The sequence below is a fragment of the Aspergillus welwitschiae genome, assembly GCF_003344945.1.
Source record: "Aspergillus welwitschiae strain CBS 139.54b unplaced genomic scaffold BDQ94scaffold_33, whole genome shotgun sequence".
Classification (NCBI taxonomy): Eukaryota; Fungi; Ascomycota; class Eurotiomycetes; order Eurotiales; family Aspergillaceae; genus Aspergillus; species Aspergillus welwitschiae.
Window position 1 is genome coordinate 97,405 of NW_020798727.1, and position 27,557 is coordinate 124,961.

General features: G+C 50.7%; 11 protein-coding genes across 11 annotated transcripts; 6 read left to right on the forward strand and 5 right to left on the reverse strand.

Moving 5' to 3' along the window:
* Positions 1–194: 194 nt before the first annotated feature.
* Positions 195–1,955, reverse strand: BDQ94DRAFT_181907 (potassium channel family protein; the record flags this gene model as incomplete). Its single annotated transcript, XM_026774011.1, has 3 exons — positions 195–1,683; positions 1,750–1,859; positions 1,911–1,955. 3 exons carry the CDS (start codon positions 1,953–1,955, stop codon positions 195–197), a joined length of 1,644 nt encoding a protein of 547 aa, XP_026622906.1.
* Positions 1,956–2,302: 347 nt separating this feature from the next.
* On the reverse strand, positions 2,303–3,996 carry BDQ94DRAFT_79717 (putative MFS transporter). The gene is made up of 2 exons (XM_026776575.1): positions 3,733–3,996; positions 2,303–3,665 (listed from the first exon to the last, which is right to left on the reverse strand). The coding sequence occupies exons 1-2, from the start codon at positions 3,918–3,920 to the stop codon at positions 2,324–2,326; spliced, it is 1,530 nt and encodes a 509-aa protein (XP_026622907.1). The 5' UTR covers positions 3,921–3,996; the 3' UTR covers positions 2,303–2,323.
* Positions 3,997–4,000: 4 nt separating this feature from the next.
* Positions 4,001–5,260, forward strand: BDQ94DRAFT_149660 (uncharacterized protein). Its single transcript, XM_026767426.1, has 2 exons — positions 4,001–4,892; positions 5,009–5,260. Exon 1 carries the CDS (start codon positions 4,403–4,405, stop codon positions 4,820–4,822), a length of 420 nt encoding a protein of 139 aa, XP_026622908.1. The 5' UTR covers positions 4,001–4,402; the 3' UTR covers positions 4,823–4,892; positions 5,009–5,260.
* A 386-nt stretch (positions 5,261–5,646) lies between these two features.
* BDQ94DRAFT_79723 (uncharacterized protein) lies at positions 5,647–8,452 on the forward strand. Its single transcript, XM_026776576.1, has 6 exons — positions 5,647–5,979; positions 6,193–6,358; positions 6,444–6,611; positions 6,686–7,167; positions 7,216–7,350; positions 7,402–8,452. The coding sequence occupies exons 1-6, from the start codon at positions 5,854–5,856 to the stop codon at positions 8,170–8,172; spliced, it is 1,848 nt and encodes a 615-aa protein (XP_026622909.1). The 5' UTR covers positions 5,647–5,853; the 3' UTR covers positions 8,173–8,452.
* Positions 8,453–9,145: 693 nt separating this feature from the next.
* On the forward strand, positions 9,146–10,528 carry BDQ94DRAFT_149664 (uncharacterized protein). Its single transcript, XM_026767427.1, has 6 exons — positions 9,146–9,663; positions 9,716–9,771; positions 9,824–9,883; positions 9,947–10,018; positions 10,082–10,165; positions 10,238–10,528. Exons 1-6 carry the CDS (start codon positions 9,371–9,373, stop codon positions 10,408–10,410), a joined length of 738 nt encoding a protein of 245 aa, XP_026622910.1. The 5' UTR covers positions 9,146–9,370; the 3' UTR covers positions 10,411–10,528.
* Positions 10,529–10,861: 333 nt separating this feature from the next.
* Positions 10,862–12,370, reverse strand: BDQ94DRAFT_149666 (alpha-ketoacid dehydrogenase subunit beta). Its single transcript, XM_026767428.1, has 3 exons — positions 11,724–12,370; positions 11,089–11,651; positions 10,862–11,039 (listed from the first exon to the last, which is right to left on the reverse strand). The coding sequence occupies exons 1-3, from the start codon at positions 12,284–12,286 to the stop codon at positions 11,002–11,004; spliced, it is 1,164 nt and encodes a 387-aa protein (XP_026622911.1). The 5' UTR covers positions 12,287–12,370; the 3' UTR covers positions 10,862–11,001.
* A 507-nt stretch (positions 12,371–12,877) lies between these two features.
* On the reverse strand, positions 12,878–14,918 carry BDQ94DRAFT_149667 (arylsulfotransferase family protein). The gene is made up of 2 exons (XM_026767429.1): positions 14,334–14,918; positions 12,878–14,283 (listed from the first exon to the last, which is right to left on the reverse strand). Exons 1-2 carry the CDS (start codon positions 14,805–14,807, stop codon positions 12,982–12,984), a joined length of 1,776 nt encoding a protein of 591 aa, XP_026622912.1. The 5' UTR covers positions 14,808–14,918; the 3' UTR covers positions 12,878–12,981.
* Positions 14,919–15,054: 136 nt separating this feature from the next.
* Positions 15,055–15,546, forward strand: BDQ94DRAFT_149669 (uncharacterized protein). Its single transcript, XM_026767430.1, has one exon. The coding sequence runs from the start codon at positions 15,196–15,198 to the stop codon at positions 15,484–15,486; it is 291 nt and encodes a 96-aa protein (XP_026622913.1). The 5' UTR covers positions 15,055–15,195; the 3' UTR covers positions 15,487–15,546.
* Positions 15,547–16,848: 1,302 nt separating this feature from the next.
* BDQ94DRAFT_149670 (uncharacterized protein) lies at positions 16,849–17,718 on the forward strand. The gene has a single exon (XM_026767431.1). The coding sequence runs from the start codon at positions 17,203–17,205 to the stop codon at positions 17,443–17,445; it is 243 nt and encodes an 80-aa protein (XP_026622914.1). The 5' UTR covers positions 16,849–17,202; the 3' UTR covers positions 17,446–17,718.
* Positions 17,719–22,478: 4,760 nt separating this feature from the next.
* On the forward strand, positions 22,479–24,025 carry BDQ94DRAFT_161675 (MFS transporter; the record flags this gene model as incomplete). Its single annotated transcript, XM_026769411.1, has 3 exons — positions 22,479–22,593; positions 22,664–22,853; positions 22,915–24,025. The coding sequence occupies 3 exons, from the start codon at positions 22,479–22,481 to the stop codon at positions 24,023–24,025; spliced, it is 1,416 nt and encodes a 471-aa protein (XP_026622915.1).
* A 318-nt stretch (positions 24,026–24,343) lies between these two features.
* Positions 24,344–27,526, reverse strand: BDQ94DRAFT_181914 (Zn(II)2Cys6 transcription factor; the record flags this gene model as incomplete). The annotated part of the gene is made up of 9 exons (XM_026774012.1): positions 24,344–24,726; positions 24,810–24,894; positions 24,979–25,618; positions 25,691–26,030; positions 26,131–26,363; positions 26,437–26,678; positions 26,754–27,152; positions 27,231–27,406; positions 27,496–27,526. The coding sequence occupies 9 exons, from the start codon at positions 27,524–27,526 to the stop codon at positions 24,344–24,346; spliced, it is 2,529 nt and encodes an 842-aa protein (XP_026622916.1).
* Positions 27,527–27,557: the final 31 nt, after the last annotated feature.

A 27,557-nucleotide genomic window follows, 5' to 3' on the forward strand; every position in this document is an offset into this window, starting at 1 on the left:
TGAAACTGCAGTCAACTTGACTTAGTTGCTATGAGCAATTCCTTCCAAATATTCATGTAATTAATCATCAAAGGCTGAGACACGCATGCTGTATAGTTACCGGTAAGGTAATTAATACACTATGTACCCTGCCTACTGGGCTGGTAGCAAGGGATGAAACCAAATTACCCATAGTTATCTCACCATGTACCCCCCTATCTACCCTCACACCTCACATCCTCCCTCAAACACAAGCACAACTTCTCAACCAGCAACTTGGCCATCCACAAAATTTCCTTGTCTCTATCCGTCGCGGACTGATTCGCAGATACCACCTCTCTGATTACTTGCTGCCGATGACTCTCAGCCCCAAACACTTCTCCGTCACCCTCATCAACACTGAGGAGAGACACAATACGTGCCCATTCACGATGTAGATCTACGTCTCTGTCGTCATCTTTGAGGATGTCCACGAGAGATTTGATCTCTTCACACAGGTGCAGTTTGTGTTGTCCTGGACGCGGTCTCTCAAGTGGCAGAGTCACTATGTCAAGAGTTGGGCAGGTCTGTCTCTCTATATCGACCTCCACATCACCACCTGCCACCCTCACATCTGCCCCTCTCCCAGCAGGAGCAGACAAATCAAGCCTCCTCCCATCCACAAACACACCTACCCGTCTCATAAATCCTCCCCAGGACCACCCCTTCCCAATTCTCCGCACAAAATAAACCACCGTATGAAACCCCACCTGACCCACGACCCCAACCAACGTCGTCATAACCGGCACCGCCAGCAGCGCCCAAAACACAAAGAATGACTTCCCCAGATTACTAGTCGGATAGAAATCCCCATACCCGATGGTTGTCAGCGACACGAACGTGAAATACAAAGACTCGAAATACGTCCATCCCTGACTGCGCTCGGAGGACTTGAAGATACGGGCGCTGACGAGCCAGAGGAGAAGCCATGCGCAGAAGTAGAAGGAGAAGATGATCCAGCGGTGGCGGCGCTGCCAGTGGGATTTGATTTGTTTGATTTTGACGATGTCGGGATGTGGTGTCTTGTGGAGGTGAATACCTTCTTGTTCGAGCTCGAATTTCAGTCGTAGCTCGCCCATCTTTCTTGAGAACGAGGCAATCGAGCTGACGAATAAGCCTAGACAGGTGATCCCCCCCGTAGCGTAGGGGATTAGAAGGCTTCGTCCCAGGTGAGTTTTCGGGACGATGTTGCCAATCCCGACTGTTAGAATGGTGTATGCGGACCAGTAGAGTGCATCTGCTAGGGACCATCCTTCGATGGGAATGTAGATGGCTGCGCCGCCGAGGAGGAAAGTAGCGAGGGTGAATGCGCGGAGGATGATGCTCGTGTTTTCGATGATGCGGCGATCTTGGATGCTTAGGTGGATGGTACGGACGCTGCATGCGTAGATTGTTAAAAGAACTGCAACGAAGAGGTAGGAAGTAGCGGCGAAGATGCCGTAGTAGAAATTCTGTGTGTGGTGCCATGTCTGGGAGGCGATAATTTGGGGTGGTTGCTGCACGGTCACGCCGATGAGACTGAAGAGAAGCATTGAGGATATGAAGTAAACTAGTGCTGTCGCAAGGTATCCTCTGACTGCGTTCCATTTTAGCAGCATGGTCAGCAGGAGGGCAAGGTCTGCGGTAGCCGAAAGGGCCAACGATATAGTCTTGAGAGTCACGGCCCTGTTGGGTTATTAGAAGCGGTACTGGGAAACTAAAACTCAAGTATCGTAGTTTATGGTGACACACCGAGTAGTCTGCGCTGCCATCGCAGTCCCTGCGTCTGAAGAAACAATTTCCTGCCAACCGTGGCTAACTGCACATATACCGAATATTGTTGCCATGGCGCTGATGGTTCCCTGGACATCTTAGCGATTATCATCACTGATCCGATTGAGATGGAAAAATACCGCCAGAACGGGGAAACTGGTAGACGCAAGCCACCATCGAGACATTCCGACCGAGTAATTCTACTTGAGCAGCAGAATAGTAGACTCTGTAGTCCGAAATCTGAGACGTGCTGTGGTCCGTTCTGCGTCTGAAGTCGGGATACGAGGTTGACATCACGGGGACCAACACGTTCCCGGTGTACTCATACTTATGCCTTTTACAGTAGTAGTAGCTTCACTGGAAGTACACTGATCAAGGAGGTGAATGTCTTAAGCGCCATCTTCCCCTTAGTTGTACTTGCGTAATCCTATACTGATTACTCTATACACTACTGCCATTTGCATTCATTTTCGAAGCTTCAGCGTAACCCAAGTGGGGTTAAAATAAATTTTGAACAGATCAAGAGAACGATCGATTAATTGCTTGTAAAAACTTAGGTAACATATCGGAACCCCTTCTGGAGCCGGCGGGCGGCAGCGATGTCGATGCCCTCTACATCCGCCGTCTTCTGTAGCCGACGAAGCTCCTTATCAGTCAAAACTGCATCCTCATCCTCCAGGCGTGCCAGTCGCTTGTTTTGCGACCGCAGATGGAAGTACAGGAACGTCGCCATTATAGTGCCAAGAACTTGCATGCCAATGCACACTCCCAAAGCTGTATAGTAATACGGTGCCTCTCGTTCCAGATAGGTATACGGAGTCCAGATACTGGCCGAGTTTCCCAGCGAGTTGATAAAGGCATACGCAGCAGCCCGTTTGGCAGGAGGCCGTGGAATCGCATTCGCGATCCACGAGTATATCGTGCCGTTCTGAGCAAAGACAAAGACCATGAGGAAAAACGAGAAATACCGAGGCCCGAAGGAGTGGGTGGTCATGAAGATAATAAACCCCACGATGGTGATGGGGATGGGGCCGACAAAGAACCAGAATCGATGGGCGAAACGATCAGAGAGATAGGAGTGGAAGAGACTGTATACCACCATGAATATGTATGGCGGCGCTACCAAGAGCAGAGAGATGATATGGTTGTACCCCAGGGTCTCTGTCAGAGTCGGAAAGAAGTTCTGGAAGCCACTTGCGGCCGTGAGAGACATGTATGCAATGGCCAGGGCGTAAGTCTTGACGTCCGTGAAGGCCAGCTTCAGACCCTTGATTTGGGTCATCTTGTCGCCGTCATCGACATCCGCTTCGGCTGCCTCAATGGCCAAGCGACGATTGGCGACATGCTTCATCTCCGGCGACAACAGTTTCCAGGTATCGGGAAAGTCGGGCAGCACAGCGCAGATGGCCAGACCGATTGCGACAGTGATGGTACCCTCAATGATGTATAACCACTGCCAGGCCGACATGCCTCTCTTTCCGGCAAGACCATTAAGGATGCCCGCAGCGATCAGGTTTCCAAAGGCACCGCTGAGCAATGAGCCAGAGTAGAAGATACTCATGCGGAGGGCCAACTCTTTCTTGGTGTACCATTTGGAGAGGTAAAATAGGACACCTGCAAAGAATGGTGCCTCGACCAAGCCGAGAATAAATCGACACGCCACGATGCCACCGTAGCTTGAGACCTGGCTGGTCAAGGCCGAGACAAGGCCCCACGCTGTGGTGAAGAAGCCAAGGTATAGTGAAGGACGGCCCATGTAGTTGAGGAGCAGGTTCGATGGGACCTGCATCAGGATATAGCCCACAAATAGAATGGACAGTCCTGTCTCGTACTTGGCCTCATCGAGGGAGAGGTCCTGTTCTAATCCTTGAAGCTTTGCAGCGGCGTAATTATTCCTACCAAGAAAGACGTCAGCACATCGCAACTCAAAACAATCCGATGCCAGGAATCTGTGAGACGTACCGGTCGATGTAATTCATTAGATAAACAAGGATTACCAACGGCATAATGAGGGTGTCAATCCGTCGCCGCAATTGCCTCTCCAAAATCTTTTCCTCCGGCGTCAACTGCGCCAAATGGACAACCTCCTCATGAGAGATCTCAGCCTTTTCGCCCATGGCGTCATGGTCGGTGATGACTCCTTCCGCCATGATGATACTTCTGGGAGGCGAGTCAAGATGCAGGGAGAGACAGTGTGCACGGACAATGCTGTTGCGACTCCATCATAGAAGGAGGGAAAGCTTCAGCTATATATGTCCCAAGAAAAGGGAAGAAGCTTGATGCTTGGTATAAGGTGAATGAGCTCTAGGAAACAACATGAGAAGGGCCAAACCACCTGCAAATCCGGGGGAGGGGCAAAGCGTGGGGGAAACCTTCTACCCAGCTTTCGCCATCCAGACTCCTGGTTGGATGCACAAATGCGGGGAAGACAGTTAACATTCGAACCAGAAGCTGCTCGGCTGATTCTCACCCCCACGCCGCTAGCCACCTCCCGTGCTATTCTTCTTCATCCATCGTGCGACAGAAGCTCTCCTGTCGGACATCGTCCGGGGAAGTGGAGTCGATCGACTCGTTGGTGTCTCTCGGGCCTCCCCTGACGCTTCGTATCTTTGTTCCTATAACTCGGGTGGGGATGGGTCTGGGGAAAGTTTGTTTGAAATCCCCGCCTTCAGCAGCGAATCGACGTATACTTGGCAGTTCCCAATGTTGTTGGGATCCACTGTCCATGGCTCCATCATCGGGGGGAAGTAGTCTGTTTCGCAACTTGCATCCTCGCTGTACACAAGTCCGCTCGTGGAGACATGCATTTCTGGTCATTCGGGCAAAAACTGTTGAGCTCCCGTGTTTGTTCACCTCAGGGAAGGCGAGGATTGGCTCGCAGAATATCCGTGCAGCTCCACGTTCTGGGGTAATGTCGGTGATCTTCCGGCCAGCAGGTCAGCTCGAATTTCTTGATGTCGTCACACCCTGCAAGTTACATCCGTCCCGTCTTCCCGTCGGCATTTCTTCCTACATAGTAGTAGTCAGTGACATGCCGATTCCACGCAGCTGACTCGAAAATTTCATCGCACGGAGAAGCCGAGGAGAGTTCAACTTCTGCTAACTGGCTTGGCCTTGAGGGGCTCATGTGATTGTCAGTCAGGTGATCTAGGCACGTGTGGACGAAGGATTCCTGGCGGTACTCAACACTAGTAATACTACCTGTGAATTTCCAGACCAGTTGACCCTGGATACTTACTAGTTGCAGCAAGCTGAACTTTTGCCTTCGCAGTACACTTGTACTATGAAGTTCCTCGTTGCCTCCTCTTTCCCTCTTGTTTTGGGGGGCGCTATAAGTAGTTCACGAAATATATATCCGACTACAAATGGTAGTAGTTCTCAACATCATTTATGTTTCATGAAGATGGGACCGTTTTTACTTACAATTGTAACTGAATTTCAATTCTGAATCCCCCATACTACAATATCCATCTAATAAGTGAGATAATCACTGGATCAATCATCATTTTTCTCCTTGCCACTGCTACTATTTATTGCTCCTCGGATGACGCTAACCAGCACCCGCTGATCGGCCTGATTGGTGCCTCAGGCTGGATACTATTTCCCGTTCAACATCATCCACTAAATCTCTCCTTTCTCCAAATATTAAGTGGTTGGTAACGAATGAGATCGATTGGCCTTCGTTCCGTTTATCTTCTTCCTTCGCCTGGATTTTCCGTGGCAATTCTGGAAGCTCTCTATTTGCGCTATGCCCGACTTACAGAGGGTCCCAATGGTGATCCCAGGAAGAGCGCTTGAAGGGGAATAACTAGTCCTCCACCGAACCCACTTCTGCGGCCGCCATCGCCTTCAGCGCAACTTGTTATTGGTCTTCTCAAGCCACAACTAGCAACGGTTGTCGCGGGGCTCGGCGTAAGCGAAGGTGGAAATTTCGGAGGAATTCGGTCATGTCTGCCCAGATCTTGCTGGTTGTGATCTCGCCGTTCTGTTGGCCCCATTTCCGCTCAAGCTCGACGTTGACCTTCCCCTATCGTGACCTCGTGGCCTGGTACGACTGGAGCTCGTTGTCTAAGCTTGCCGCACATGGCCACCCACGATTCGCAGCCAGTCTTGGTCCCCGATCACATCCGCAGTAAGCCCGCCCTTACGTCGGGTCAATTGACCCGTCAATTGCGATCCTGCAAGGCCTGCCGGTTCCGGAAAGTCAAGGTGCGTCCCGACCCGATACTAAGGTGTGGGCATGGGTCTCCGTTATGGGGGAATAAAACAATACAGTTGTTCAGACGAATAGGATGATGGAGGGAAACAAGAATATGGAGCGAAATGCGCTGCTAGTTGGGGTGGGAGGAGGCCCGTGCAACGCACTTTGCTGGCTTACCTGCATGTGTGTAATCCGACCTAATTGACGATCGTGAGAGACAGTGTGATCGAGTTAAACCCTGTCATGCATGCTGTGCGCATGGCTACCCGTCAAAATGCCACTACGATACCAGTCCCGAAGATGTCCTGCAACCCATCAGTCAAGCCGATGAGATCCGTAATCTCCGTGAGGAAATCCGCGAGCTAACAGCCAGCCTTCATAACTGTGGTGCGTGCCCCAATCTGGAGCCCGGATCGTCTCGGTGGCTTTGGAGCTGCCTCTGCAGTGGAAACCATTGACATTGGCGTTCTAGAACACCGGATCAAGACTTCACGGCGACGAGCCCAGCTACAAGGCCTCGTCAACGCCATCCGCTCAGCCCCGCCAAATACCGTCAATCGGCTCGTCGCCCAAATCCGAAAGCCTCGCGGGGAAACAAACGAAGTGGCAATCCCGGTGGGACCCTTGAATGAATTGGAAGGTGGGTGTCCCTCGCATCCTGGTGGGGTACAGACTATTGATTTGGGGGCTAAACGGTGCCATGTTCCACAGCAGAACATGGCCCTGTCGTTCTTCGTCGGTCCCATTCATACGATAGCGATGACGATTCCCTCGGTTCGGAAGACGAGGTATTTTCGCTCTCTGGCCGTAATAGCGATAGTCGGTCTTCATCAGAAGAGAGCGATGACTCAAGCTATGATCCGATAAGTCACATTGGATCGTGGAAGCCGATGCTGGATGTGTTTATTGAACGCTTCGTGGATGCTTTTAGTCCGGTAGTCCAATCCAAGACAGGACAGGCTGGTGCATTACGACGGGCTGCTGAGATACGCATGTTCTCGCCGATTCTCATGGATGCGTTCGAATCTGTCTCCATAGCATACTTTGGGCGGTCTGTTCAGGATAAGAATCTCGAAGCAGCTGGCTTCCGCCTATACCCCCGTGTGCTGCGGAGTTTGCAGCAGGCGTTGCAAGATCCCCAGCGCAGCAAGGCTGAGTCGACTCTAGTGACGGTCACCCTCTTGATGGCGTTTGAGGTATAAGTCTCGATCTTCAATTCTAGGAAATGTTCTGACTGCTTGTAGAGTGTGGAACGAACTACACAAGTGTCGCTGATTGCTCATGTCCACGGTGCACTGCGCCTGATTGAGCATCGAGGACCAGAGAATCACATACATGGTGTGGAGCATTTGCTGTATACCGAGCTGCGTCCTTATTGGGTACGTATCCATTTTAGTTTCTCTAAGATCCATTTGCTGAGATAGAAGCAGGTCGCTGCGGCCATTGTCAGTCGAACTCCCTCCGCCCTCGCAAGTGCAGACTGGATCAACCTGCCTTGGTCAGCTAACCCTGACCGAAGAGACATCCTGCATTACTTGCTAGACCTGGCGGTTGAGATTCCTGCTCTGCTTTGGCAATTCGATGACATCGAGGCTACCCTCAAATCGAACATGTACAGTGCACATGAGATTAGCATGAAGCAAGCCTCACTATGGAGCGGTGTCGCTGACCTAACAAACCGCTTCCGCCAATGGAAAGTTCAATGGGTTGATAACAACCCGGACGGGCCACCCCAAGAAGTGGAAGTCTCACCGGACGACCCATTCCCCCGATTCCATTGCCGGGACTTTCGCACCGGAGGTATAATCACACCTCCAATGTTTGTCTATCGGGACCTCCGGCTCGCACAAACCATGTGTCTTTATTACTCCACGCGGTTAATTCTCTCGTCCGCTGACACGCGACCAACGGATCGCGTTGGACCTTTGGAACAATACTCCCTGGGTTGTGGCATCTGCCGCTCCTTGGAATGGTACATAGTCAATGCCCCAGGAAACATGATTAACCGACTTGCGTTTCCGGTCAGGGTGGCCTGGGAGGTGTTCCCGGATGGAGGACCGGAACGGCAGTTCATGTACGAGGTGTTGAAACTGGTTGAGAAGCGACATGCCCTAGGCCTGTGGGGGAGCAACATGTCCGAGATTTCTCCTCGGGCCGGACCCCCACGGAGTCAGTCCCCTGAGATGGCTACAGGAGCATGATGGATGGAAGATCAAGGTCTGTGGGTCGCTGGACGAATCTCACTGTACACATTTCACGGCCTTTTCCTGTCTCCGCGTATGCCGGTGGGTGGGACTTTTGTGGCAGCTGATATATAGCGCAGCTCCATTCAGAGAGTTTGCCATATCGGCTTCGCCTTCCCTGCTGAGAGTACCGTCCTAATTGATCTTCCGGTATCTACGGGAAAGGCTTTCAAACAGCACGCAAGGCTTTCGTCGATGAATGCCGGGTCAATTACCCGTAGGGGATGACTCCATATACGCATGGAGACTTAAGGAACACTGGACTTATTACTGGCTCCATATATGCCTCGGCATACCCTCGGAGTCTGTTCCATATTGATGGTGGAGATATCAAGTCAATAAATACCGGACAGGATTGGAATCATGTCATTGACTTAGGACCGTCAACCAAAACGCTACTAGCTTAGAGCCTAACTAGCACCAAAGCCATGTCCATTAAAATGGCAGGTCTAGGCCAACCCAGGAAACACTCCCTCGATTGGTCGAGACAATTATTATTGCGTATACCCAGTCCCTGATGGCGGATACTTGTGTAGTAAGCGGCATTCATTTTGCCGGAGTTGACCGGGCCCATAATAACAGGGGCTCAGGGGTGTGTGGATATCCATCGGATCATGGGTTGATTCCTTATAGGGCTGCGGACATGATAGATGGGGATGGGGTTGGATGGTCTCGCAACTGGAGTAGGCCCGCGCTAGTTCTCCCGAAGATAGAGAAACGAACGAGGCCCAACGATCGTCAAGTCATCGCTAGAGTGCAAAATGTGTACTGGAAGGTTAACATCCGAACCCTGACGCGTTCAACCCAGCAGGGTTGAAAAGAAATTGTGGCGAGCACGGTTCAAGGGCGGCATTATTTAACGTTTCAACTTAAAACAAGCTTGACTGCCGACTCCGCTCCCTGGTGGATCCACCATTGCTCCTGAGACAATCTTCGCGCCAGAACGGATTTGAAGTCTTCCTGACCCCAAGTTGGAGATGGCCTCCATCAGGCCTCGAGGCCTTTATAATTGGGCCCGCGGCATCTTGGAGACCATATTGGCTCATCGCTTCATCCTTTCTACACTCGTTCATTTTTCTGCATTGTCACTCTTTTTCTCTGCGACCGGTTCGCTTCCAATTCTACGTTCTTTAAGAATTCCTTCGTATTGATCAACATGCGCTACTCCTCCGTCGCCGTCCCTCTGGCCTTTGCTGCCCGTGCCGCTGCCGTCACCAGTGATGCCTGGGCCTTCGGAAACGGGTTCTACACCGGTCCCCCCACGAACGCGCACATCACCAGGGCCACCTGGTCCTTGGTGCCTCCCGATGTTCCCTCGAACGTCACTGTGAAGAACTCCGACGACGAGGTCTGGGTGTCGCTGTGGATTGGCTTGTCCTCTACTGCGGGTGACTACGACGCCGATCTCTACCAGCCCCTGCTGAACTGGTCTCCCGACAACGAGTCCCAGTACGTTCATCAACTCCTCAATGATTTAGGAAGTGTATGTTAACGATCAAAGGGGATGCCCCGCCCCGGATGACGAGTGGTGTGTCGCTGCGAGCACGTACACTCCTGGTTAGTGAACTAGCTCAAATGTCCCGGTTCCATATACTAATGCTGTGTCTAGATGGTCAGAATGGCCAGGCCTACGTGACTGTTCCCGCGGACACCCAGGTGGACTTTGAGGGTATGTTCAAACATCAAGTCAAACAACAGTGTGAGCAATTGTCCTAACACTGACTACAAACAGTCTACGTCGAAAACGACAAGGTGTACCAGGTCGTCACCATGAACGGCAAAACCGTCTCCAAGGAGAGCGACGGTCCGTTGTTCCCAGTACCATCCTCAAACTTGTTTAACATCATACTAACTGCCAATAATCCAGCCCTCGACAACCCCCTCCTCTACCTCTACTCCGGAGACGAGTGCTACACCGGCTCCGGTGACTGCGGTACTCTCCAATCCTACAGTACGGCTACTTCTCTCACCCCCTGCACCCTTCTACATCAGCGGATACCTGACCTAATATGGAATTAAATAGGCTGGAACAACATCACCATCCACCTCAGCGCTGCCGACGAGAACTTCGGTGACACTCTCTCCCTGTACAGCGGCTCTGCCTCTAACGGCCTCACCACCTCCGACAAGGGCAAAACCTGGCACACCGATGCTATCAAGATCTCCAAGGACACCTTTGCCAATGTTGAGGCTTAAACAGTGGGTTTTATTTGAGATATTATTGAAGTTGGTTGAGATGTATGTAATTTGGGGATTTGTGGCTGCTAGTCAGTTGCAATTCATTCTATTCTTTGGGTTCTTCCTCATGCTTGTTGTTAGCTCGTGGGAGGGATGTATGATAGAATATAAAATCTAGTTACACATGTAACATCGACATCATCTTGGTTTCAGAAGAAAAAGATACTGGCAATAAAAATTTGATATTCTGTAAGCTACTAGTATATATCAATCAGCCTTCCTGGCTAGGGAGATTCGTTGGGGTGCCGGAATACACGGCATCTTCGGGTTTCTCTTCGCCGTTTGCCGGTCGGGTAGTTTGGGGAATCTCCCGGAGGTATGGTGTAAATAATCGTGACGTGGACATTGTGCGCATGTAGTTTACGACGTAGCTGAGGTGTGGGCACATGGTATGAAATAATTTGGAAGACAGGAAAATGTATGTAGGTAGATTGATATTGTCTATCATGATGCCGCTTTATAGTAGTCCTATAGGCAACAGCACTCACATGTTGGATCTTTGATCCTGGTATGTACATTATTCTCACTTCGCTGATATGTCTCTGTCAATCAATACTCAAGAGTCTGCTTGATCGCATCGTATATCCCTGGGTATCGTTAGCATATTTCAGGCGTGTATGGGATAGATATACGTACTCGCAACATCCGGAATCACGAACTTCTCATACATCAGTCCGGTATGCGTACTCCACCCCGCGACTCTCTTAACTGGTGCCTCTAGACGCAAGAACGCTCCATCCTGTATGGTAGCAGCCACCTCGGCGCCGACTCCGTAGTTGATCATGCTCTCGTGGACGACGATCGCCCGTCCCGTCTTCTTCACACTATCCAATACCGTTGGTCTGTCCCACGGGTAGATCGTGCGCAGATCGATCAGCTCGATACTCGCCCCGAATGCCCTTTCGGCTGCTTCGATGGCCGCGGAGCAGAGGTATAGTGGCTGTCCGTACGAGACTATCGTCAGGTCGTTCCCTGGCTTAATAACCTCCGCCGTGTTCAATGGGATGGTGTAGTACTCGCTCGGGACGTGTTCTACCGCGGCACGATAGAGGATTTTCGGTTCCATGAAGATGACGGGATTCTGAGACTCGAAGATCGAGGACAAGAGAAGGCCTTTAGCTTGGGATGGAGAGCGAGGCATGACGACTTGTACGCCAGGAACATGTGCGAACAGTGCTTCTGGTGATTGGGAGTGGTACCTAGTTTGTAGTCCACAGCGTTAGCCATCTTCTTCCCCTACTCAGCAAACAGGAATATAGTATGCCACCCACAAAGCACCATGTCCGACCGCACCACACGGCATCCGCACCACCATCCCCCCAATATCCACACCGGTTGCTCCCTCCCGGAACCGGAATTTCGCCGCCTCGTTCACGATTTGATCGAACGCTGGGAACACGTAGTCTGCGAACTGAATCTCCGCAACAGGCTTCATTCCCTGTGCCGCTGCACCGATTGCAAAGCCGACGATGCCTTGCTCTGTTAGGGGCGTGTTGAAGACCCGTTCAGAGCCGAATTCGGTTTGTAGATCCATCGAGCAGCGGAAGACGCCGCCAAAAGCGACATCTTCGCCGAAGAGCATCACCTTGTTGGAGGTGGAGAGGGCGGTGCGTAATGCGGAGTTGATGGCTTGATATAAGTTGATGGATTTGGAGGTCGCATTGCTAGGGAGGTCTGGGTGGTTTGAGAGGCTGGAGGCCGTGTGGTGGAGGAGCGGTGTCGATCTGTAGTCGATGGGGAGGTTCAGGCGTGAGGAAGGGGAAGGTGCGGAGGTGGAGTAGCCCCGGTAGGAGGGTCGGGGTATTGGTAGTTTGGGAAGACGGAGTGAAGGCATCGTGGAGGACTCTGAAGGGATTCGGAGGCTCAGATAGTAGAATGAGAACGCCTGGAGGACGAGGGAGGTACGGGGAAATCCTCCCCCCCCCTTGGTTTATCAATAAAGGCATCTTGCTTCATGCGGGGAATGCGCCCCGATCCCCGTGGATAACCGGGGTTGGCGGCCTTGGTGCCTTGGTGCCTGTGTGCCTACCGGGGAGGCTGAGTCAGCTTGATCCGGTTCAGGACTAGCACGATTAGTTGCCTAACTGGGACAGCCAGGTGAATCTATACTCTCGTTCTGCATAAGACTTACCAACTTTCCTCCCTCTCATGCGTGCTTCATTTTCATCACGTTTTAGCGCTTTTCATCCCACTCTGGATATCCTCTTAGCTAATGTTCTGCCATCCACATGGATCGCTCGCCAGACGCCAGCAGCTGACCGTCAACATTTGGAAGGCCGACCTTGACAATTCTCTGCTGTGAGTGTCCCAGGCGCAGCGGTATCCACTTCATCATTATAGGGATAAAGAAGTCTCATTCTATGTCCTCTTAGATGGGTCTTCTGTCCTACACCCATCGATCAACACGTGAACATTTGCAATAAGCCAGTAATGCATCCAATGACATTTTGGAATGAGGGTATCATATGTACAGGTTGAGACAGATATATACAAACGGAGCGGCCTGCCACATCCGATCCGCAAAAGACCTCAAACGGAACCATCGCTGTCGCTGAAGGCAACCAATTGGTACTCGCTGGACCGTGAGCGACACCGACGGAAATAACGGCCCCAGCCGCAGCACGTATAGAGACCAACAAACAAACCAACTCCACTGATGACAAAGGCCATGACAATAACCCAGTACTGAGGGTTCATGACCTGCTCAAAGCTCCCACCCTGCTCTCGCTGGAGCAGCTCGGTGGCGCCTAGAACATTCCCATCGGAATCCAGCGCTGCCAGTCGGAACAAAGGAAGCTCAAGACCCTCGGGAATCTCTATCTCCGTCTCGAAGCCATCTTTTTGGAATTGGGACACAACACGAAACGTATTGTCATTCAAGTCATCCGAGTCCCAAACTTCCAGTCGCCACGCAACAACCTCTGTTGCGCCGTTCCAGCTCACATACACGTGGTTTCCTAAGACTTCAGCGTCGGGGACCGTCTGCGGTCTACCAACCCAGGTGCCCTTGAAGGCACGGTAAGATACTACTCTGCCAAACCCAAAGAAGGCAGAGGCGCCGAAATGAGTGTTGCATAGCAGTTGCCCGTCGGCACTAAACTCGCTGAAAGCTGCGCTGTGGCCCCACTCGACGAGAACTCGGCCACTATCGTCCAGAACTTGGACGTTTCCCTGTGACAAGGACCGCATTTGCTGAGGATGATAGTACTCAGCGCGCAATGACGCTTGGCGAGCGGCAACGTCAAGATCGATAACCACTCCACGACTTTCGTTATCCGGATCATCGTTTGAATGTGATGCATTGTCAAAAAGAGTCAAGGTATTGTTGGCGTGCCACCGTGCATCATGCTGCCAGGCGAAATTGGTGGCCTGCCCATCTGAAAGATCGTGGAACTCATTCAACTTGCCGCCCAGGGTCCATAAGACTTCACCAGTGTCCTTGTCTATGCAGCTCACGGTATGAGTATGGCGTGCGGAAACAATATAGTTCCCATTGTCATCCTTGTCCACACTGTTGATGTGGTAGAAGTCAAACGCATACCCGCGCACTCTTCCCGACTTGCCTAAGTGCTCGTACGTGCTGTTAATGGGATAATGCTTTGACGCGCGCCATTCGAAGATCAGCTCGCCCGTAGAGATATCAATTTCCTGGAAGACGCCATCATATACCCAGCCCAGTTCGGGGCCTCCAACGGGAGTGAGGTCGGCCGGCACTGGATCGTATATCGTAACGAGAGCCGTTCCTTCGGGGGTGATGGTAAATTCGTGGAGATCACCACCATAATTCCCTACTGGGGAAATCACATATCGCTGGGTATATGTCGAATCCAGCTGTCTAGATCAGCACGCTACACCATACGACAGGGTTGTGTACCACCTACCATATACCATGCCCCATAGCCCCGACCTTCGGTTTCACCACCTTCCCAGTATGTCAGATAGTCAGTGTCCTGATATCGCTGGACCTTGAAGTCCTGAGTCACGTCCCAGTTGTATTTCATCCACACCAGCTCCCCCTTGGAATCGAGGATCATAGGCCCCGGCTGGGCCACCGAGTCACCCCTAGGGGCTAGAAAGGTATATCGCAAGTCGCAGCCCGACTCCCATTCTGAGATCTGTACCGCGGGAGATTCATAATCGAAGGAAACATAACTTTTCGACGGACCGAAACCGTACAGGCCCAGGTCATACCAACTCAGATCCGCGCGAAGCCTCAGTCGATTCAGCTGGGGAACGGCGAAGGTGTAGAAGAGATAGGAGAGACTGATTATGGCGCCAACCGTAACGACATGGAGGGCTGAGAGCCTTGAACGCAGGCGATTGGCGCGAGAGAGGGCAGAAGTCCACGAGGACATTGGATCATCGCGGATGGCCAGAGCGACGAGAGCTGTCCAAGGGAGGAGGGAGGAAAGGAGACAAAGTTTCGGATCTGGGGTAAGGCGGAACAAAAGGAACTATCTGGGAAGATAGTGTTCTCGGGAGCGACGGCAGGGCGGAGAGTCGGCACTCATCATATCATCGAATTTTGCCTCGAGGCAGGCGGAGCACCGGCGAGAATAAGAATGTCGCATACGGTCGGGTTAGTCGTTCAGGAGAGGGTGGCTCCAACAGCTTCAACCCCCGAAACGGATACCAAAGCGCCCCATCCACGCGGCGTCGAAGCGATCCATCGAAGCCGATATCCATTCGCGGCGGAGACCAACGACGACGCGAACGAGTCGCAGTTGGCCGTGATTGGCCTCGATGGGAATTCTCCAGCACCGCCAAGCAAGCCACCGTGGATCCGGACCTGAAGCTGGATCCACTGTAGAGGTTATCACTTATCCTGTCTGTGAATTCTTCCCTTTCGCACCATTGGGGGCCTTGGGACGGTCGTTGGCAATTAATTTTTCCCCGCTTGAGTGGCGGCACCAGCCCCAGCGCTGCGAGATACTTTCAATCTGTTGTTCTTGGCACAACCGCGCAAGGTTGTTTTATTTCCGAGATACAATTGGCCACGCTGCCTGGATTTGGTACTCGAGGTTGCCCGCGTGAGGCCAAGACAACACTTCGGCTGTGACATTTGGGGAAAGCAAGGAAACTCAAAAGTGTCTTTATCCGGGGCAATAATCTGATCTGTGGCGGATGCTATCCTGCGAGTGGCCTGCTTGATTTGTGATGACGGTCGACTGGCGAGTGACGAGCGATAAGTGCCACCGCTGACAGCCACTCGGACCCGCTCGCTTCGTCATCTACCGCAGTACGTATCCGTAAAGTTTACCGTTTTCCAAGGCGGATTGGTTAGCGCCCAGTTGGTCAGGATCAATGACCACCGCGCCATTACAGAATGCATACATTATTCCATGCGTGACATTCAATGCTTGGCTCTTTTTTGAGGACGCGCACTACCACCTCAGGTGAAACAGGAGAGAGCTGGACGATCACTGGCGGACTATTGATTGAGACAACCTGGACTCCTTGCCATGCGCGTGAAACCGATTCGGCCTACCCGCTAGTCTACACTCGTTAATGATTGGCCCCTAGATTGACAGTGGGGCAGCACGCGTGATGAGGCCTCGGCAAGACGGCTTGCCCCCAATCAGATAGGGTCAGCACTTTATCGCCAATGAACGCAGAGCATCCAAATTGACGATGGTGAAGCCTGGAAGCCGTTCATTATGGGCGGATCCTTCTGGAAGGACGTCCAATCCTAGTGGAAGCGGAGTGAGCCAACAGTCGGACAACGGAGCGCAATGATGTTTGTGGCTGCTCCGAGAATCCGGAGAATTAGTTCCTTGGCTTGGAAGCTACTTTGTATAGTGTACAAACGCGATCTGATCCTTCGTTTATCATGGCGCCCAGCTAGCAGCAGGTACACTGGCGAATGATATTATTCCAGTGCTCAACATCAAGACACCGCTCAGAGGCTAGCGATAGCAGACATGGGGTACAGGCGGGGACAAAGCCAAAAACGAGACCCAAGCACCAACAGTCAATTCCGTTTCGGCATTGATGCCATACCGGCATCTGACCAAGTATCAACAGTGCTTTAGAGCCAACAAATCAGCATAAGGGGCTCGTTAGGCAGAAGAGATAATAATCCGGTATATCCGGAATCAAGCACAACTAGCATGGTCACTTGCAGTGCCAAGATGACGCCATCGCACGAACTCAACACAGCATTTCGTGTGCAGCGCACCTTCTAATTGCTTCTGAGCTTAATCTGGCCCTGGCAGCAATCACACCCTGCTATAATGTATGATATGTCTGAACTGCACCGTCAAATATGACTGGGTCTAACGTCGATTCGGTAATCTGCCCCGAACCCGAGAACCCGAGGTGGTTCGACCGGTGGCATGCGTGCTGTCTTCTGGTCCTGATCTGGCAATTATTTGCGATCTGTTCCTGGGGATCCCAGTACAATCTTTTCTAGGCTACTGAGGATGCTCTAACCAGTTTACAAAGCCCGAGGAATCCATCTGTCCTTTGTCGGCCGGGCTTGGCGCTTATGCTCACAGAGCGGGCCGAAGCGTGGGCCCCAGAAATGCGCGCCCTGAGCGATCCGGGATGCGCCATTAACAATTCTAGCTATTACTGAAGGCCATTTGAAAGCTAGCGAAAAGCAGAGGTGCTCATCGATGGCTAACGCATACTCTCCCCGATTGCGCCGTTCTTAGATGGCCGAAATCGATGCTCATTTGATCTAATCTGCTATGCCCGTGGCAGATTTGGCAGCCCCATACTAACGAAGGAACCGGTATACATCAGGCAATGGTCCTTCGAACAGTTCTCTGTCATGAGCTTCGGTCATCCTGCGCAAGTCAATATGTGCTGACTGGCTCGCTAAGAACATTGTTGAATTTCTCTGACCTCGTAGGACTCGGTGACAGAGTGCTCACATTGCCGTGTAAACAGCATCTGCCAAGGCCAGAATTATCCGATGTTGTGCAGGTCTTCGAACAGTATGCAGTGCTCAATGTACTGCTTGGCGCTAACCCAGGAAATCAAATTTAGCGTCCAGGCGCTGACTCAGGCAGTGGAGACTTTACTGGACTAGGGAACCGTACCCGGATAGTGTGTTGGTAAAAGTAGACTTGGATTGCGTGTTATCTTTGGCCATCATAACTTATCTGGTCACTTTGGACGCAGTACGCATGGAGACCATGCTTGCCAAGATGCCAATGCAGTTGCAAAAGTGTATTGTGCCTGTTGGTCGCGTGCCATAGGGGCCGAGGTTATCCCGGAAAAATATTGTGGGGTGCATATGCAACGGTGAGTAGAGAGCATGCATTAGGTAGAGATTTACACTTTATCTCTCTACTATGTACAGATACAGAAGTATCTAGATACGATTTATCTCGTACCCGTGTTTCTTTCCCTCTTTGGCTCGGGTGGATATTCCAATTTATCCCCTGATTAATATCTGTGGATTCGACCCCGCTAGTTGTAAGCGCTATGAGTGCCCATCCCTCTTGGCAATAAAAGCCCTCCATGGATCAATGGTTGCTAGTTGAATTCAGTGCCTTACTACAACACGTATACCTTTGGAAACAGAAGTGAGAAGATTTGTTCCCATCAACGTGCAAGCGTTTATACTGATAGCTGTTGTACCTTTCAGCAGATGCTGCTCTGTCTGATGCGTACGCACCCCTCAAACAAGATGGTTCAATATTTCCAAGGATTGTTGTTCTGGCAAAGACTATGTTCACTTAGGCGATGATGCTGATTTGGATAGAAGTTTCATAGAACAACAATGGGGCTGCATTGCTCATAAACCCGCTGCTCTTACCGACCATAAAGCGACCAAGTTTGAAGACAGTATAATCCGGTTCTTCGGATTGTAGTAAAATGCCGACAGTAACAAGAAATATTCTGACGTAGATTCCTACTCTCCGACCAGATAGATCGCATGTCCAGGCGGCGACAAGGGCCCCAACGACTGTTCCTATCCAACAGATGGCGCTGATGTATCCCAAACGCGCCTCTTGAACGGTTCATGAATGTCTGCCAGACATCCAACTATTGTGGACCACTGATTAACGATCCATCATCTCCATTTGCCGATGCTAAATGTCATTGCTTAACACTTGAGTCTGCAGAACGAAGTAGGATGGCTGAATCCTTACAGAACAGACACAGGCCAACGACACAGGAGCTGGCCTTTCACAAGTGATGTGTCTTCCCAAGAGAAACATTACGAGTTTGATAGTCTACAGGAACATCATCTGGTAGGGAGTGCATCTCATTGTACATCTTCTCTCGGCGGCTACGGCGGAGGCGCTCCAGAAACCAGGAATCTACAGACGGTGAGTTGGGAATAATATGCTGTTTAGTTTGAGTACTATCGATGAGTTCCGGGCTTCGGTATTGTATACTAGAGGATGAGAGTAATCTTATGACCAGGGCGGATTTGAGGATTGATTCCGGGCACTGTTCTTGGTAGATCCAAAAGATTTGTTGAGCCCTTAGCACGTGGCTTTAGTGGGATGATATTATGGTGCTGTTGTATGACAAAGGGTCTACTAAGGGGATGCGCTACAATCTCGGATAGTCAAATTTGTTAGTTGCATCGACGTCAGTGCTGGCATTGTTGACATGGGTTTATGATGAATGTGAATCTTTCTATGTACTGCTTGTATCAATTTACCATCATCACTCATATTTAAATTTGGATAAAATGGGGATAGTGGGGTCTCTTGTACCTACTTAGGTTGGTACTCGAAAAAGCGTACGCATGCTTACTGCACGGTGTTGGATAAGCTAATTGAAAGATATTATGGATATGACAGCACAAGCTTAGAGAATAACTAGTATCCACAGAGTCAACCCACACATCGACACTAAGTGAAGCTATTTCCAACGGCGAGTATAGTGATTCAATCATCATCCAGAGCAGACGCTGCCAGCCTATCCGCCTCCTGGTTAAATCTCTCGGAACCTGCCAGAACTGGACAGGGACCTGCTCATTTTGAAGAGATTCGACAAGAGAATCAATCTTCTTAAAGTGCTCTTGATTGGCGACGGGCAAGCCCTTCGCGGTAGTCCAATCATTGGCTTTCCATTTGAAGATCCATTCGGTCATTCCGCGCACCACATACTCCGAGTCTGACTTGATCACCACGGTGTGAAGCCTTTCTTCTCCATCTCCTGTCATTTCGGATAATCCATCCCAGCACTTTTGCATGACGTACGCACCAAGCAGAGCCCTCTCGCAGGCCGCGAGTTCGGCGACCTGGCTTGTTTGCTTGAGATTGGGGGAAAGACTGGCACTTCCGTTTAAGGGATGGTCGTGGCCGTGGTAGACCCCAGTTGACGCCCGGGCTCCGTATCTGCCATTATTGCGGCACGCTCCATCTATGGCAATCACGATACAGCCCAGGTGACGCGTGTGGCGTTTGCAGTGGGGGCATTTTCTTTCCGAGCCTGGGCAAGCGAGAAAGACCATGTTGTGTGCTGGAACCTCGATGTCGCTCAAAGTGAAGTGTTTTGGGTATAGCTCGTCCGGGTTAAATCGGCGGCTTGGGACGGAGCCTGCCTGTGCCGGCTTTGGGGGAGATGAAGTGGAGGTTCCATCTGTTTCGCGACTAGACAGAGAGCTGCGACAATCACTGTGCTTTTCCTCCGTGTGGAGGCTCTCGGGCGTGCCCTGGTTGAATCGGTCAGTTACACTGCTACCGGATTGCATATGAGGAAGTCGCTCTGAGGAGTGCTAGGTAACTCCGATCAGTCCATCTAAGAGGCTCGTACTCACCTGGCGAGACTTGGGCTGCCTCTTCTTCCGGTAGCGTCTCTGCATCTTTGAAAGAGAGATATGTGGAATGAATTAATCCTGGAATGTCATGAGCATTGGAGGGAAATTGCTCCTGCTCCGTGGGGAAAAGCGGGAGAGCGTCGCTACTTGATGAATCGTAAAGACAAAGAAGGCTTTCAATTCACTTGGTTATATCACGTGTAGACGACCACTCCACATAGTCAGCGACGTTGATTCAATGTGGCTAGCAGTGGTAAGCCACCCTTATAGGGGTTGGCGTAATCTCCATTACTGGCAGTTTATGTCAGATGCTTCAGATGATGTTTAAGCAAGACCCGGAGTCATCTTCGAGGCATCCAAATTTTCCAGGTATATAATCACCTCATTCTGCTATTCGGTTACTCACACTGATGAAGGAAGCACATACTCGTCCATTGTCGAGTGTCCGTTTGAAAAGGAAGGTGAATAGCTGCTTCGAACGGAAACTTGAAAGTGGGAAATAATGCAACTGCCAGCCAAATGCACCAACATATCGGCGTCCTTCGCTTGACCATAGTCAGAGACTGGGGCCTGCGGCTTAGATGATGCTCGATTATAGTATACTGCTGGCTTTTCCGATAAGAGTCTGACTGCGGCGATGCGGGTGCCCTTCGGCTCCATTTTTGATGCTGACTTGGTTACTAACCTTCAACTTGATGACGATCAGGGTCCCGTAATTCTCCGAAGAGCCCACTTATAAAGGATGGGAGAGTGCGACGGTCTTATTGCTATACTGCTGATCAAGTCGGGTTGACAAATGCATAGCAAGGGAAGTAAATCAATTCCGAAGGCGGAAGGTATGTCGAAGGAAGGGCAAGTCCCTTGCATGTTTAATCTCAACCCGAAACCAGGGCCCTGATCGTCATAGACATCATTCATATTATCTGTAATCCTGGCATGCGGAATGCAAAAGCCGTCATCGCTCATTAATCTCCTCCACGGTCGGCCTGGTGTACAAAGGCGAGGATGGTCGCAAGGTGACTCTCTCGTCCGAGTGATCAACCATCGGGTTCGCCCTTCTCGATATGTATATTTTCAGTACTTACAAGCTGTACAGCAGTTACAATGAGAAAGGGATTTCATCTTTGCAGAATGGCTCAGATTCGTGCATCATCATCAATAATTCGCTTGATTAGAAGCTGAGCTCAAACTGGTTCGATTGACTCGTCGCCAACCTCAAGGAATCGGCCACTGTATAAAGCCACCCAGTAATAAGATGGAACAAGGCTGGGGGGATATAACGTCATACTGCAGGACCCGATCAAGCCCTACATCGGAATCTGCGTGCAACAAATTCAGCCAAGGGGTGATCGGTCCTCCCGAGGCTCCCTTGCGCACATTCTCTAGTATTCGGTGACAATGGTACCTTGAGATCGGACGAAACTTCGGGATCACCGGTTTTGAGGGGTGTCCTTGTATGTTGGGGATAAGCACCGCTTGCCCATCCTGACTTGTGTTGATGGTGAGAGACACGCCAGCGCAATTTGACCAGAGTATTGCTCCCGATACAATATACACCCTTTCGTCACACCAGTGGGCAATTATTCTGCCTTGATCCGTCGGACAAGACATTGAAGAAAGAGGACCAGATATAGATCGGCTATGCCTGAACCAACAATGCCAGTGTCCATAATGGCACTGAAACGGAGGAACAAAAGTTAAAATTGGGTGGCCAACGTAACTTCAACGCCCGGCTATGCCAGGAACAAACTCAGACCTTTAATGGAGCTGAAGGTTGAGGGAGTGGCAGAGAAAGGATACTAGACCTCATCAGCCCATAACACGTACCTGTGTCGACGAGTACGAAGAATTGCGTAAAAAAGGAAAGAGAGCGTCGCTACAAGGCACAATGTATTTGTCATTGGTGCTTTTCAGGGACATCTAGGAGAGGATGACACCATCTATATCATGAGATGCGCCAACAATAGTTTCCTCCGGCATGCTGACGGCGGGGAGATAAGCTTCCGATCATTAGCTTTGCGCGCCACGTCAGCTTGAACCAGGGTACCTGGCTTGGTTTGCTCTAGTTTCGAAATAGCCCTATGCTAAGACCTGTTGGGTTACAGGCGCCAAAGGATTATCGCAATTAGTCACTTGGAAGGACTACCAGCCTCACCGGATTCCTAATGCGCTACCATGTTTCTACTTAAAGAGCCACCCCGGCCTTAGGTAGCCTTGAATCGCTCAGTATTCAATTCTCCTTCTTCCACCGCTATCCTTCAATTGGGGCCAGCGCCAGCTAGCCACGAGTTGATCAATGGGTCATCCGGAAGCGACCGAGACCCCTGGTCAGTGCATTACTAATGCAAGTGAGGGGCTTCTCCAGCTCGATGAGAAGGAAGATCCCAGACAATGGCCAAAAGCCAGAAAGTGTAAGAAATGCTCCTATTTGGTCTGTGACAGTGGGATCATGGAGTTAATCAACATCCAACGATGATTTAGGGGTGTGTACGGTGATCGTGGCGGTGATGACGGGAGTAATCGCCTTTTGTTCGAGTATTTACACCGCTGGAACCAGCCTCATCACTGCCACATATGGCTGTTCACGCACCGTTGCCACTCTTGGAGTGACGACATTTCTGTTGGGATTTGCATCAGGGCCCCTCATCTTCGCTCCTCTGTCTGAAGTCTAGTCAGTCTGTCGAATCCCTCTGTCCTGTGGCTGCTGGCTCATGCGTCTAGGGTTGATCTAGCGGCCGCAACCACATTTTCCGGGTTACTCTAGGACTATTTGTTCTTTTCCAGATCGGCTGTGCGTTGGCACCAAATATCTCATCGCTCATCATTTTTCGATTCTTCGCCGGCTTTTTCGGTTCTCCGTCGGTCACCAACTCGGGCGGGTCTATCACAGATCTCTGGCCGCAAAGCGAACGGTCTGTTCCCTTGGCTTTGTTTTCCGCAGGTAGCTTTCTTGGACCCGTCTTCGCGCCAGTTGCTGGCGGGTTCATTTCCGAGTATCTCTCCTGGAGATGGAACTTTTGGGTGGTCCTCATCGTCAGTGGCGTAGTTTATGCGGCGTGTGTGCTCTTCCTGCCAGAAACATATGCCCCCAAGCTTCTACGAGACAAGGCTCGTCGCCAGGGCATCGTCCAGACTGGTCCCTCTCTAAACTCACAACTTATGACCTCTTTAACCCGCCCTTGGCTGATGCTATTCGCGGAGCCCATCCTTTTTCTACTATCCCTCTATATGGCGTTCATCTATGGGATCCTATACCTGGACTTCACAGCCTACCCGATCGTATATGAACAGTCCCGTGACTGGACCCCCGGTATCGCCGGGCTTTCCTTTCTAGGCATGGGCACAGGTATGGCAATAGCCACAATAGCCTCACCATACGTGAACAAGATTCACGCGACATATGTCACCAAACTTGGCCCGGAGCCAGAAGCTCGACTCCCCCACATTATCATCTTGGCCTGGCTGATCCCCGCCAGCTTATTCTGGTTTGGTTGGACCGCGATGCCCCCGATACACTGGATCGTGGGCATTGTATCAGGGGCACCGTTCGGCTTCAGTCTCATTCTACTCTTTCTCGCCATCACTTCATATCTCACGGATTGTTACGGGCCATATGGCGCAAGTGCGCTTGCGGCCAATGCAGTGTTCCGTTCGGTTTTCGGAGCAGTCTTCCCACTGTTTGGCCCGTATCTGTATGACGGCTTGGGGGTACCCTGGGGCTCTAGCTTGTTAGGATTCTTTGCCCTGGCGTTTGCTCCCCTCCCATGGGTGTTTTATCACTTTGGGCCGAGGATTCGCATGAGAAGCAAGTATCATATGATGATGAAGTCTCAGGGGTTATAGAGACTGATCTCGACCTGAAGTGGCTAAATAGTTATGATTAATTTTATTCCTGCTGCAAAGGAAATGTAATTGGAGACATGAGACTCCGAATATGTCCGACCGGAAACTGGTCTCTCAGAATCTCCTCTCTACATCAAGACATGAATATAGTACCCTGCACCGCGTCGCATACCCAGTGCAATACACTCTAGCTCTACTCAAAGAATATCATAGATGCAATAGGTACATACGACCACAGGGTGTGGCTATTGCCCAAGCTACTTCAAGAATTGTGCAAGTTCCTATGTAGGCATTACTATCTGGCCCTCGCGAATCCAACTACCCAAATGTCCTCCGCCACCCGTGTTGAAAAAGAGCCAAAGGTTCAAGACCAGCGAATTGCTCGAACCCAGCGTCTGCAAATGACAGGTTATACCAATCATAGTCCTGTGGTACATTGACATTAATCCCACTAATCAATGGATCAATCGCGTTTGCTTCTGTTTCATTTGCGGCTGTTTCAGAATTATTGTTGTTGTTAACATTATTAGCCAAGCAAGAGCTATGTTGAGCTACTGCCGATGATGGTCCGCCCTCTGCAGTGTTATTCAGCATACTAGCAATGGGGCGTGGATTTTCACTTGAGGGCTCCATCACTTGAGAGTATCCTGCGGCGGACGTCTGGGGATTTTCGCTTTCACGGCTGGGTGCCGGGAGATGACCTGAATAGATGCACATTAGTTACCCAATGGTGTTTCCTCTCCATAAAGGACGTTGTAAGAGATACTTGGCTCAGTTGACGTACAATCTTGAAGATTCGTCGGTTGATGTAGATTTTGTGTTGAATGCTTCTGAGATTCTCCCTGCAGTGCAGTCTGCAGTATTTTCCACTATAAACCGATCGTCAACCCCTTGAACAATGCCGGATCTATCCAGAGTGTCAACGGCATGAGAAAATACCAGAGAAGACGCACCGGACGTTGCAATGCCCTCCAATAAACTCTATGACGATCAACTAGATGCAATATTGATTTCACGGCGCTTAATCTGCAGCCCTGACCATAACCATTCTTTTCCTCATTCCCATTCCCACTGGTTTCGACGCCGAATCCATTCACATTCACTCCATTTCTTCTGTTTGGGCATGAAATCTCCATGAGAAGAAGAACGATGCCCACGACAAACGCCGCATAGCCGACGAGAGGAGGTAAGAATGAAACATGACGCTGACCCGAGAGATACGGTTCTAATAGGCGACATAGTAGATCAGCGTGCTTTGCAACAGTTGTTGCGCTTTGCCTCCGGTCGGCTGCGTCTATTGTTTCCGAGCTGTTTTCATTTTCGATGCCCGAAAATAAGGGCACGATCATTGAATGGATACTAATTTGGCACTGGTGATAGAGAGTATCGTGCACGAGCAATAAGACTTGGTCCTGGGGTATTGAAGTCTGGTGATGGTTACCCTCGTCATTAGAAACTGAATAAGAGTTCCTATAATGGTCTGCAGCGTCGTAAAATGAGGTTGCTAATTGAGACAATTTCCGCCCAGACTCGAACCTTTCCGAGAGTAAAGAGCCGGTCTTATTGTCTTTGCACAGCAGTTGTACCTTTGCCCTGCCAAGTAACGTCATTATTAACTGATGTTTGCCATGTCTCCAGGGTAGCAAAATAGTTCTCCTGACCTACCAGACACCCACCATTTTCATCAAGTTCGCTGGGACTGATCCTGAGTTTGCTGCCGGCGTCAGAGCGCGAGAATTCCATTTTTCATCCATCGTTTCGCCAGGCATTATTCTGTACCCTGATGGTGTGGATCGAATTTCCCCGGGAAGCGGCAGCATGGCGACTTCCTGCCAGGAGGATTTGATATATGGCTCGGGCTCCATGACGATGCATGTCGACGTCCAGCAGGCCCAGAAACATCGCCGGGCCAGCTCCGATTCAAGGCTCATGTCATGATCAAGACCAACGACACCATTCGAATTATTGGTATACCCAAGAAGATGGCAGGCACGATAGGCTAATGCTGTTAAAATCTGTTAAAGTTTGCATTTCCCATAAATTACACATTGCCAGCGATGTGTGTGTTATTCGTTTTTGACGGTAAGTGACGGATGGAAACTTACCAAGACAAAGATTGCCCCGATAAGGCTGTCCAATACCGAACCAATAGTGTTGAAGACACGCAAGTGCTTGAATGACCATGAGAGACGGACTGTCTACGGCAGCAACAATGGCTTCCTTTTCAGCAGCTTTCGCCCATGGAAGTCCAGAAGAGTGATATATACTCAGGACTTTCAACTCAGCATGTTCTCCAATGAGGTCTTTTCCATTCTCGGAATCGCAGGGTTGAAGAAAACTGGACATAGTCGTTAAGCAAAGGATATTCTCCAGCAGAAAGCAGTGGTAGCATGGACCACAGGAGAACGCACAGTGTTGCCAATGCCAATAAGGCTCTAAGAAGCGCGCCATGAAGCTTTTGCTCCAGATATTGTTGAAATAAAACAGACTTGTGGAATAGTAGAGGTGCATTATATATGCGCGTGAAGTAGAGTTCCAGTAGAGAGAGACCAAGGGCAGTGGGAGGTAGAGGTGGCTGGTCTCCGTTTGGGGTATGTACTGAGTCTGTTGCGTTTTCGATTGAGCACATCGTGCGTAGCTGATTTGGATAGGACTATAAAGATATCAAATCGGGAATCAGCCCAGAGTCGCTATAGTATCAAGCCCCACGCGTCAACTTAGCGCGTACATCGAGCAATACGGGCGTTCCTGTAGCTAACACTACGGAAGCGTCATGCACTGCGGTGTCGCTGCGAGGATGCGATATCCCTTCAAGACCCTCATCAAAGCCAACGGGGTTCGGGGTCGCGCTTTGGCCTCGGGTGAGAATGGTCTGGCCCAGCGGCTCAATCCTCGAAGGCGATGTCTGTTGTAATGGCGATGGCTGATCGATGTAAGGCTGCTGAAGGGGTCTTCGCCGAGGGCGAATATGTTCCTGCGGGTGGCTGCGTTCAGTTGCCCTTTCTGGGAGCCGAGCGCGTTGTGAGCGTGGGCGTGGGCCCCGACGGTTCGGGGGCAAAGGATAAGAGCATGTCGCGTCCACTCGTTGGCATCGAGCACACACGGGGCGCTGACGGCCACACTTGAGCTGGGCAGAGTTAATTATCAGGAAAAGAGGCATATCCGGGTACAGAAATAATTAGTGTTGTAATCACCTTCTGCGTACGACATCGCAAACATGCAGTAATGGATGGGCGACTCCCAGCGCTTGCTTGTCTCTGGTCTCTTTCTTGGGTTTTGGAGGGGTCCATAATCGGTCTGCATGAGTAGATTGGAAGTAAGTAATTGGCGCTATTCTGTCGCTGCTTATCGGACCGAATTTTGAAATTCGAAACGAGAGATCTGAAGAGGTCGACGAATACCGAGGCTTCTTTTTGTTTGGTTCGGAGCTGACGTCAAAGATAACGAAATTCGGGCCGAATCACATGTACCTAGGCACTCATCAACCATCAGCCTCCCCATAGTGGGTCGTTTCTCGACCCAACTGGCTTCC